The sequence below is a fragment of the Chiloscyllium plagiosum genome, unplaced genomic scaffold (genome assembly GCF_037043375.1).
Source record: "Chiloscyllium plagiosum isolate Xiang-an unplaced genomic scaffold, Cpla_swu_hap1 HiC_scaffold_17, whole genome shotgun sequence".
Lineage (NCBI taxonomy): Eukaryota > Metazoa > Chordata > Chondrichthyes > Orectolobiformes > Hemiscylliidae > Chiloscyllium > Chiloscyllium plagiosum.
This window is the reverse complement of record NW_028270155.1, coordinates 57036342-57048356: the sequence shown is the minus strand read 5'-3', so window position 1 is coordinate 57048356 and position 12015 is coordinate 57036342. Positions and strand designations below refer to the sequence as shown.

Here is a 12015-nt window from a genome sequence, read left to right as displayed (position 1 = left end):
CCTGTCCATCATCTACAAGGGACTGATCAGGAATGCAATGGAATACTCCCCAGTTGCCTGGATGAAGGCAACTACAAGAACACTTAAGAGGTTTGACACCATCCAGGACAAGGTTCTGGATCAGTGGTGCTGGAAGAGCATAGCAATTCAGGCAGCATCCGAGGACAGGCAAAATCGACGTTTCGGGCAAAAGCCCTTCAGGAATAAAGGCAGAGAGCCTGAAGCGTGGAGAGATAAGCTAGAGGAGGGTGGGGGTGGGAGAGAGTAGCATAGAGTACAATAGGTCAGTGGGGAAGGAGATGAAGGTGATAGGTCAGGGAGGAGAGGGTGGAGTGGATAGGTGGAAAAGGAGCTGGGCAGGTCGGACAAGTCAGGGGATCGAGTTGCTGGAGGTTAGAAACTAGGATGAGGTGGGGGAAGGGGAAATGAGGAAACTGTTGAAATCCACATTGATGCCCTGGGGTTGAAGTGTTCCGAGGCGGAAGATGAGGCGTTCTTCCTCCAGGCGTCTGGTGGTGAGGGAGCGGCGGTGGAGGAGGCCCAGCACCTCCATATCCTCGGCAGAGTGGGAGTGGGAGTTGAAATGTTGAGCCACGGGGCGATTTGGTTGATTGGTGCGGGTGTCTCGGAGATGTTCCCTAAACGCTCTGCTAGGAGGCGCCCAGTCTCCCCAATGTAGAGGAGACCGCATCGGGAGCAACGGATACAATAGATGATATTAGTGGATGTGCAGGTAAAACTTTGATGAATGTGGAAGGCTCCTTTAGGGCCTTGGATGGAGGTGAGGGAGGAGGTGTGGGCACAGGTTTTACAGTTCCTGAAGTGGCAGGGGAAAGTGCCAGGATGGGAGGGTGGGTCGTAGGGAGGCGTGGACCTGACCAGGTAGTCACGGAGGGAACGGTCTTTGCGGAAGGCGGAGAGGGGTGGGGAGGGAAATATATCCCTGGTGGTGGGGTCTGTTTGGAGGTGGCGGAAATGTCGGCGGATGATTTGGTTTATGCGAAGGTTGGTAGGGTGGAAGGTGAGCACCAGGGGCGTTCTGTCCTTGTTGCGGTTGGAGGGGTTGGGTCTGAGGGCGGAGGTGCGGGATGTGGATGAGATGCGTTGGAGGGCATCTTTAACCATGTGGGAAGGGAAATTGCGGTCTCTAAAGAAGGAGGCCATCTGGTGTGTTCTATGGTGGAATTGGTCCTCCTGGGAGCAGATACGGCGGAGGCGGAGGAATTGGGAATACGGGATGGCATTTTTGCAAGAGGTAGGGTGGGAAGAGGTGTAATCCAGGTAGCTGTGGGAGTCGGTTGGTTTGTAGAAAATGTCAGTGTCAAGTCGGTCGTAACTGTTGGAGATGGAGAGGTCCAGGAGGGGGAGGGAGGTGTCAGAGATGGTCCAGGTAAATTTAAGGTCAGGGTGGAATGTGTTGGTGAAGTTGATGAATTTTTTACCATCCAGGACAAAGCAACCCATTTGATGGCACCACATCCACAAACATTCAGTCCTTGCTCTACCGACACTCAGTAGCATCAGAGGTACCATCTTAAGATGTATTGCGGAAACTCACCGAGGCTCCTTCAACAACATTTTCCAAGTCCACAACTTCTGCCATCTAGAAGAACAAAGGGAGCAGATGTATGGAAATACAACCATCAGCTTTGAAATATATCACCATTCCTTCAGTGTCATTGGGTCGAAACCCTGTAATTCCATCCCTGATGGCAAAGTGGTTATACTTGCAGCAAATGGACTTCAGCAGTTCAAGGAGAGAGCTCACCATCACCATCAACAATAAATATTGACCCAGCTAATGACATTGTCATGCCATGAATGAATTATTAAAAGCTAGGTGGATAAGTGAAGTTGTGGTGCACATTTGTCCTGATGTAAGTAAATGGCGGAACAGGTTCAAAGCTTCTGAATTTTCTAGTACCATTCTCTGACCTCTGATTTGGGCAGCTTGGGCAATGAGAGCTTTAATTCACCTCCAAGTCCCATTAGCTATTTAATTGGAATTAAATGGGAATCTTTCAGGCTAGCTGCTACCTTAATAGCCTCTGCTATGAGGTTTGATTTTGAATAATGTGGAGTTTGGTTGTTATACCCATGGCCGTTGACTTGCCTGCCAAAACTCTCAATACAGACTTACACAGGAGGAACAGCCAACTGGCCAAGGAACCACAAGGCTGCTCCCATCAGTTAACAGCTTTCAGAAAGAGAGGGAGAAAAATATAGGCAGGAAATCCCAAATAATTTAGTGCCTGTTGTGTCCAGTAACTTGAATTTGACAATCCATTGCAATTCCCTTTAATCCTTATAGCAGCATAATTGTTCAACATTAGAATAGTGTGATTATACAATTTAGCAATTTCTTGTGTGTATAATTAACAAGACATTCAGTGCCCTCTTGTTAAATAATTGACTTAATCTGAGTGAGAGGATAAGAATATGGAGGAGTAGTGGAGCAATTCATTTCACCATCACATTTGAAGCATGGGACTGTTGGGAATCAATCTGACCTGGACTCCTATGTGAGGCCTCAACATATTTTCAATAGAAGGGTTACAAAGCAAGCAATGGTAGCGTGGGGAAAATAAGGACTGAGCAAATCTGGGATTGGAGGAGCTCTGAGCGTGAGAGAAGAGAGAACCTGGGGTTGGAGGTGCTCAGAGTGTGGGAGGGAGGGAACCTGGGATTGGAGGCACTCCAAATGTGGGAGGGAGGGAACCTGGGGTTGGAGAAGCAGTGAGCTCCAACAATGGGAGGGGCAGGAACATTTAGATTGAGCAGTATGCAGCAGGTAGGTTGGGAAGCAGGGAACTAGGCAAGATCTCATAGTCAAGAGAGAAACTGAGCCACAACTGGTGTGAGCTTTCTGGATTCATTGGTGAAGTCAGTGAAGGGTAGGTGGCGAGAAACCTGGAAGATTTGCAGTAGGTAGCTGGCCTGTTAGGAGAGAGGAAATATGAGCAAACCTAATGGGGCCCAGAGACTGTCCAGATTCAAGCCCTGATTTTGAATAAAACTCTGGAAGTGCTTCCATTCAGCTGTAGTCAATAACCCAGGACTCAAAGCTGGAGCTGAAGTACCCAGTGGGTTGTGATCATTCTGGGTCAAGGTCCTCTGAGCTGGAGAAAACATCAGCCTATAATGATCAATGGTTTTGATAAGCAGCATCTCAGTTTCTCACCTGAATATTTATAATAAAGTTTAGGCTCTTGACTGTCAATAAACACTTATCTTACACACCAGCCTGGAAGCCACAGATCAATTTAAGGTATCTAGATTAATGGGGAATGGACAAAAGCTCAGATTATTTGAGTTTCATTTGACTGTATGATAAAATCAATGCATTTTTAAGGTTTGTAGGAACTAATCTCAGGATTTCAAGCTGGGTGCATCCTGCCTATGCCTTTTGCATTTTATCCACTCTCCTGAAAGCAGGATTTCTTTTGTCAGAGAAGGGAAATTAATAGTCCAGGTGTGGGATAAGAAACTAGCAGTAGGATAGGCAGCTCTGAGAAAGATTAGATTGAGATTAGGTGAGGACAGGGAGAACAAGGTCTATGAGTAGTGATATATAATGGGGCATGTGAAAGTAGGGGAAAGATGAGATGCATAGGATAATATAGAATAGAATGTGAGGGAGGTGATATAAAGAGACCAAAGAACAGTGTCTTGGATATGTGTGTGTGTATATGCAGTTACGAGCAGCCAGAAAATTGGATTGCATGATGCATTGAACTAGCCAAGCTCTCCATAACTTCTTGAAACTTCAATTTTTTATGTTGCCCGTTAAGAAGAAAGCAGTGCTAAGTTTGCAGCTTGCCAAGTGTAAAGAAAATTTAGAAGGAATTTTGGGAGGGAGATGATGTCAAAGTAGAGTTGGTGAGTGAACTGTACATTGTAAATGGGGCATACAACAGTCACTGTATCTGTGGCAGAGGAGATGAATATTGAGTCCAGTGCCAGTGGTGCCAATCAAATTGACTAATGAGGCATATGTTTGTGTAAGTGTTGCTGATGTTCTCCAATCCATTGGCTTTCTCTTTAGTCAATTTCTAACATTTGTTACTTGTAAAGATTTGGTTCTGGGCCTGAACTCCATGTACTTTTGTTGAAAGGCAATAGCACCTCACTTGTGCATAAACTGGTCATGGGTACTATAGCATGATGGCAGAAAGTCTGGAAGATCCAGATTCTGGTAAATCCAGATCATTGCAAATGGTTATTAATCAGTCATTTTATGATTTATGGATGAGGAAGATTGCAGTCTTATTGATCTACACTGCCAAACGACAATATCTTCTTTTCCTGTCTGAAAGAAAATGTTATTATTTTGTTGTTTGTCTTATTATTTAATCATTCTTGTGTCTAATTTCCAGCTCCATCACGTAATTTTGAGTACTGGGAACAGCAAGTCCACCATCTCATAAAGAATATTTCTTCAGAACTGCTTCAGGACTATGGGGAAGAGTATATGCTAGAGACAAAAGACCTATTCCTGAAATACATTACAACCGCCAAGGAGGACTTTAGCCCTGTCATTGAAAGCATCACTGATGCTATACTCTCAAGAAATCCAAAACCAAGATATTATGCAGGAAAAGCAGTTATTGTTTTGTATATCTTTCTATGTATTTTACCAACATCACTGAGTGATTTAATTTTCAACAGGTTTTTCTTAATTAAAAAAGTCTTACCAAAGGGTTTGCAAAAATAGTGCAGTGGTGGTAGGATAGGGTGGGGTTGGGGGCTGGTGGTGAGGAGAATACATATTGTAAAAAATGATACATTTTTCTGATAATCCTCAATGTATTAGTTGTTCACTTAGTAACACCGTGAATATAATTCACTCTACTGGGAAAACTGAGATAAGAAGGAAGGAAAGATGGGAGATAAATTTCACTGCACTGTCTGCATGCTAAATTCACGAAAGTGCATTGACCATCTATAATAGAACACCCATGTTGTTAATTTTCACCCCCTTGATTCCAATCATTGAAGGTATATAGTACTCCCAAGTTTTTAACACTCGGGCATTTTGTATATAAAATAACAATTGTACAAACTATAGCTTTTTTTAAAAATCATTTGTAAATGATTATTGGAAAATGTTCAACAGCATCCCAAGTTTCAAATATTACTTATCTGTTTTTGAATATGATTGTCTGTTTTAATGTAACTTATAATTATGGGTTAAATGTTCTGAATTCCCAGAAGTTGTGGTTTTATAAAATGTTAGATTCTGGCACATAAAGGGAGCATTTTTGCAGGACAAAGATTGTAAAATTATACTCCTAACAATGGAATCCAGTGTAAGTTTTATAAATAATTGTTCTTTGAACAATTTTGAAGATGCAATCTAACTTGTTGGGGAAATCTGGACTGTTTCAATCTTCATCAACCTTTTGAAGAAATTGTGCTTATAGATGCAACAAACCTATGATTTTAAAAAAAGGACTTTTGAACCTATCAATCCACATGCCTATTTTTACCAAATAGTGTGCTTAATTCATTTTATAAATGCTATATTCACTCCAAAATAATATCCAAAGATAGAGATTGATAATATAGTTCAGGACTGGAAATTTCTTCCAAATAGAAGGAATCCTCTATATCTTTTGTAGAAGATTTTGGTAAGAGAATATTCCTTTCAAAGTGATCCTTGTTCTATATGTTATCCATTTTCTTCTAAAAAGGAACTATTTGCATCCTTCATTTGTTTAAGCATTTTAGAAAAAAAAATTTTGTTTAATGCATATTAAAATTCAACATATATTGTTCAAACAAAGCCTTGATCTATGTTATACTGCTGCTTGATATCACTTGTCAATAAACCTCTTTCAGTTGAAGCTAGTGAAAGTCAAAACTTTCTGCTAGCTTTCAGGAACTACTGGTATAATATTCAATCATGGAATGTCCAAAACAAAACAATGGCATTAAGAAGCTATGAATGGGGTCTTTATGTATACTGCATATACATTTGATTCTGTGTGTGTGCTTGTGTATATTATTAATCTGTTGTTTATGCTTTGAACATCAATGTTAATGTATTCATCTTTGAAGTATGATTTAAGTCCATGTGTCACTGTAGCCATCAACACTGCAAGTATTTATACAAGTCAAATAATTTGTGATGCAGAGCCTACATTCTTATGATATCCTTTAAGTTAATATTTCCTTACATCTGTTGTAACTACTGGAGCAAAACCTGCAGAATAATGGAAAGCTTTGATTTTTATTCTTTTAAAGATGTAATTTGTGCAAAGCGTGTGCTGTGATAAATTCAGGGAAAAAGCAGAATGACCTAACTCTCATCATTAATCATGAATATTACTTTCATGCCTGTAAGTTTTAATTTAGGAATAGAAATGTAGCCCAAGTTAAAAATTAGCTTTTATATTTGGAAATGTTATGTTTGATGATTAATAGATTTAATTTAGAATCCGAAATGCCAAAGGGTCTTTGAAAGGTATGAAAATACAGAATGTAAGGATGTGATATAACTTGAACCATGTTGAGAATGGTTTTTATTGTAATAGACAGACGACTTGTATTTATTCAAGGACCGTGCAGCTTGTTTTACATCACAAGATGAAACAAGTTATCCCATTTTCATTTTTGCAAAAGAATAGCTTGTGGTCAAATGTAGGTCTATGTAGTATTTTCTTTCCAGTTTTTTTTCCTGTATTACTTAAATAAATATCAGATCACATCTTGTTCTTGTATTGGCATGATTATGGCTCTTGGGAGAACATCGTAGCGCACTTATTTGAACCATCACAATGGAAGTACTGCCTCAGCAAAATCCTCAATGTCTTTCTCCATCAAAGCAACATAGTATGTAACTGACTACAAGCCTCTGTTAACTCTTTGAGCACTAGCTGCCATTTAGATTTGTAGGATATATAATTTCTATCCTGTAATATTTGGATTAGTGACTAATGATAAATTTCCAGTGCAGATTATAAAAAATGAAGTTAAATCCACAGAACTATTCTTGGTTGGTGCTCTGTCTGAATGCTTGGAACAAGTTCTTAGATGATAATTCTAGTTAAATGGCCTGGCTTAACACAAGAGCAAGGCATAGGTTTACACTGGTTTGTTTCTGCACCATATATCCATTCACCCCAGCCAGTCCTTCCATCACGAATCTACCATCAGACCCACAATCTCGTTTTACCCTCAAATGTTTCTTTAGTTACTCTTTAAATGGATCAATATCATTGGTTTTCAGCAAGTTCCATTTTTTTCCTTTTTGAATGATGTAAGTTTCTTCTCGTCACCAAGAAATCCAGGAGGGGGAAATATATCATGGTCTTGAGTTATGCTCTTTCCAAATGTGAAGGAATAGTCTCTCTGTATCTACTGTATCAAAGCCTTTCAAACCACATTACTCATGAGGACAAGTGACCATGAAGGAGCTACAAGTATAATAGGCTGAATCTAATGTTTTTTGCCTAAGTGCAAGTACCAGTTTTTTGGAAGGATTTCTACCGTAAGGCCTCGTCATTTTTCTCACCACCTCATAGAATTCCTGAATGGCAAGCCATTGAATCCACACCAGCCCTCCACAGAGCATCCCACCCTATCCTGCAACCCCTGAATTTACCATGGATAAGACACCTAGTCTGCACATCCCTGGATGCTATGTGGAATTTAGTGTGGCCAATTCACCTAACCTGCACATCTTTGGACTGTGGGAGGAAACCCACACGGACACAGGGAGAATGTGCAAACTCAACACAAACAGTGACCTGAGGGTAGAATCAAACCTGCGTCCTTGGTGCTGTGAGACAGCAGTGCTAACTACTGAGCCATTGTACCGCCCCTTACCAAACCCTCCTTGTTAGTTACCTACCTTGCCCTAAGGTGTCCTTCTCATCTGATTCTGGCTCCATCATACTGTGCAGTGTTCCCAGAATAACTTGCCACTCAGCTGATATCCCAAAATTCACAAGCATCTCTTGCTCCTGCACCATCTTTAAAAGCCTTTAGTCACCCAGACAAGCACTGTCAGTCCAGAGCTGCCCTGCAAGGGTTTGGGGAAGAAGGTCAATGACCTTCATCATTCTGCCAATGGACATGCCACCATTTTCTGTTCAAATCTCACACACTTTATCTGTGCTATCACATTGAGGTCCTACCATGACTCGTTCTATCACTCTCACTAATACCTGCATCATCTTCCCTCATTCACTGTCACAAATCCCAAAGCCTGACACCACTAACCATATACCCTCTGTGCTACTTACTCACTCAACCAGGACACTACCCACCTTCACCAAAAATATCATCTGTGTCACTGACTTTCATCTCCAGAAGGAAAGCAGGCCACAGTAGAGAAGAAAGACTGAAGATGGGTGTGTGCTGCTTGACAATTGGCTCCTTACCCATAATGGTAAAACAATGACTGCAGATGCTGGAAACCAGATTCTGGAATGGTGGTGCTGGAAGAACACAGCAGTTCAGGCAGCATCCGAGGAGCAGTAAAATCGACGTTTCAGGCAAAAGCCCTCCATCAGGAATAAAGGCAGAGAGCCTGAAGCGTGGAGAGATAAGCTAGAGGAGGGTGGGGGTGGGGAGAAAGTAGCATAGAGTACAATAGGTGAGTGGGGGAGGGGATGAAAGTGATAGGTCGGGGGTGTGGAGTGGATAGGTGGAAAAGAAGATAGGCAGGTAGGACAAGTCATGGGGACAGTGCTGAGTTGGAAGTTTGGAACTAGGGTGAGGTGGGGGAAGGGGAAATGAGGAAACTGTTGAAGTCCCCAAATTGATGTCCTGGGGTTGAAGTACTCCAAGGTGGAAGATGAGGCGTTCTTCCTCCAGGCGTCTGGTGGTGAGGGAGCGGTGGTGAAGGAGGCCCAGGATCTCCATGTCCTCGGCAAAGTGGGAGGGGGAGTTGAAATGTTGTGCCACAGGGCGGTGTGGTTGATTGGTGCGGGTGTCCTGGAGATGTTCCCTAAAGCGCTCTGCTAGGAGGCGTCCAGTCTCCCCAATGTAGAGGAGACCACATTGGGAGCAACGAATACAATAAATCATATTAGTGGATGTGCAAGTAAAACTTTGATGGATGTGGAAGGCTCCTTTAGGGCCTTGGATGGAGGTGTGGGCGCAGATTTTGCAGTTCCTGAAGTGGCAGGGGAAGGTGCCAGGATGGGAAGGTGGGTTGTAGGGGGGCGTGGACCTGACCAGGTAGTCATGGAGGGAATGGTCATTGCGGAAGGCAGAAAGAGGTGGGGAGGGAAATATAGCCCTGGTGGTGGGGTCTTTTTGGAGGTGGCGGAAATGTCGGCGGATGATTTGGTTTATGCGAAGGTTGGCAGGGTGGAAGGTGAGCACCAGGGGCATTCTGTCCTTGTTACGGTTGGAGGGGTGGGGTCTGAGGGCAGAGGTGTGGGATGTGGACGAGATGCGTTGGAGGGCATCTTTAACCACGTGGGAAGGGAAATTGCGGTCTCTAAAGAAGGAGGCCATCTGGTGTGTTCTGTGGTGGAATTGGTCCTCCTGGGAGCAGATACGGCAGAGGCAGAGGAATTGGGAATACGGGATGGCATTTTTGCAAGAGGTAGGTTGGGAAGAGGTGTAATCCAGGTAGCTGTGGGAGTCGGTGGGTTTGTAAAAAATGTCAGTGTCAAGTCGGTCGTCATTAATGGAGATGGAGAGGTCCAGGAAGGGGAGGGAGGTGTCAGAGATGGTCCAGGTAAATTTAAGGTCAGGGTGGAATGTGTTGGTGAAGTTGATGAATTGCTCAACCTCCTCGCGGGAGCACGAGGTGGCGCCAATGCAGTCATCAATGTAGCGGAGGAAGAGGTGGGGAGTGGTCTTGAAAATCCTTAGTGGCCACATGACAGATGGTTACCAAGTCCCTGAACTGGTATCTGAGGCTGTTCTTTATCTACTGAGCCAGGGTCCCTTGAATTAACCAAGGCCTACTGACAACTATGACAAGCTTCCTTCCTTAATGTCTGCATTAAATGGAAAGGCAAGACAGAAGTGAAATCAGCATTGCATCTCTGGTTGAGGAGGCAAAGTACAAAAATGTAAGGCAGGACATTGCAAGGCAGGGAATTAGCTTCCAAATATTCAGTGGGTAAACACTATGACAGCGAGTGAAGAGCCTGGATGTACAGCCTGGTCTAGTCCATGAAGCAGGTGTGTGTCCCTGTGCACATAGTATTCTTGCTGCAGCATTATAATGATAACTGCTAGTGCAGTCTGATGTACAGCATTCGAATACAGAAGGATGCTATACAGAGATTGGAGATGTGCCATGAGGATTCTTGGAGGCTGTCAATGTCTGTGGATGTGAAGTGCATGTGGCTGGTACAGGGATGGCAGTGCCCACTTTCCATCATGGAGGTCACTCCAACTAAGTGGTGAACTGAATTCTCCATGGCCCTGCTCTGATTGTCATTATGATTTTTCATGCTGTTGAGCTTGTTTGGTGCCATTGGTAGGGGAGAAAGCTGAATATTAATGAGGATGTTAGATCATCAACAAGTCATTTAACAGGCAATAATCCTCAATAATTGGCAACTTGCTGCTGCCTCACAAGAAATTCACCACGCCCCTTGTCAAAGGTATAAAAGATGAAGCAAGCTGCTCCCAGTGCTAAGCTCATCATCACCAGACTTCTCACCTGATTCTGCTTCAAATTGTGTCAGCCCACATTCTTCAGGCAGTTAAAGGACTGTACCCGAAACATATTAAAATGTTAACTTTAAAATTCTGTTCGGGTGAAGGGAACAACAGAGCTTGCTGGTGGGCCTACTAATGGCAAGAATTTCCCTATTTGCTTCAGGCTGAGAAACAAAGTGCTAGCTAGCCATTGTGATTTTCCCCAGAACCAGCCAACTAATGACCATTAGGCAGATTCACTATTTCCTGGTTCTCAAAGCTGGGGGAATGAGGGGTGGCTTCAAGGAACAGTAGGCTGGGATGGCAGCCATGTGAGATAGAGGGTTTGCAGGGAAAGGAGTCACTCTACAGGGTGGCCTGCTCCAGCATCCAGGAAAATCGGGAGGGCCTGTCTGAAGCAATCGTTCTCCAAGCCATTAAGCTGTTTCCAGTTTGGAGACCTGGTGCATGTTGAAAGCATAATGAGGCACCGCAGTACAATCCAAGAAAAGCTGAGACTCATTTTCTTAGCAAGTCTTCAGTAATGTACAAGATAATAGATAACCATATCTGCTTCATAGGGTTGGACTGAATATTTTTTCACAATTTAAAGAATTATGAACAGCAAATTAATTTTGGTCAATCAACTGCTTTATGTTAAAATGTATTGCAGTCATCTCTATTCATTAAGTAGTGAATGTGATTTTAATAAAGGGAGATGCTCCTTTGTAAATGATTTGAATGCAATTTCCCTTTATCTGTTTAAAATTATGTGCCCCTCCTTAGCTTTGAGGAATATTGTAAATTGGAGTAATCCTAGTTTGAATTGAATTGCCTTGAGCCTAACAGAAGCTGTTCTTTTGACAAGTTGTAATTGGTAGTGCATTTTTTTAGATTAATCTTCTCCTTTTGTTTTTTATTGTAGTTGTAAGTAGGAAAAATTCACTCCTTGCGGTCATTTCTTGTAAGGGATTGGACTGATGTTATTCTCTATTGAAATTTCCTATTTATAAAAACATATCTCAAAAGGTCTCCCTACGGTCACACAAGTGGATATGTGCCATGTATGTCTTGTATGTTCTCCTGTTGCTATTTTTATTATTAGTCTGCTGACTTCTGTAAAACGTGTAAGTGGGAATTTGACTTCCAGGCCTGTGCTGGAATAGGAAAATAAATGATTGGCAAGTGTACCATTTACACCATTCCAACAGTCACCAATCATTCGTGGGTTATACACCACAATCATGCCACATGTGGGAGAAGAAAGCAAATAAAAGAAACACTTTCCAGACATGTATCTGGCCCCAAGAGAGAAAGAAAAATACTGATGTTAAATATCACTTAAGCCAGGTTTGAAAATTGAGATTTCAAGTTCGCTGAATGCTTGAATTCCCAACAGGA

General features: G+C 42.6%; 1 protein-coding gene across 1 annotated transcript in view; it reads left to right on the top strand.

The window, feature by feature from the left end:
* Positions 1–6709, top strand: part of hsd11b2 (hydroxysteroid (11-beta) dehydrogenase 2) — a 64508-nt gene extending 57799 nt beyond the window's left edge. Inside the window, exon 5 of the mRNA XM_087995952.1 lies at positions 4377–6709. Within this exon, the coding sequence (XP_087852078.1) occupies positions 4377–4714 (338 nt within the window). The 3' untranslated portion in view covers positions 4715–6709. The remainder of the gene's footprint in view (positions 1–4376) is intronic.
* The last annotated feature ends 5306 nt before the right edge of the window (positions 6710–12015 follow it).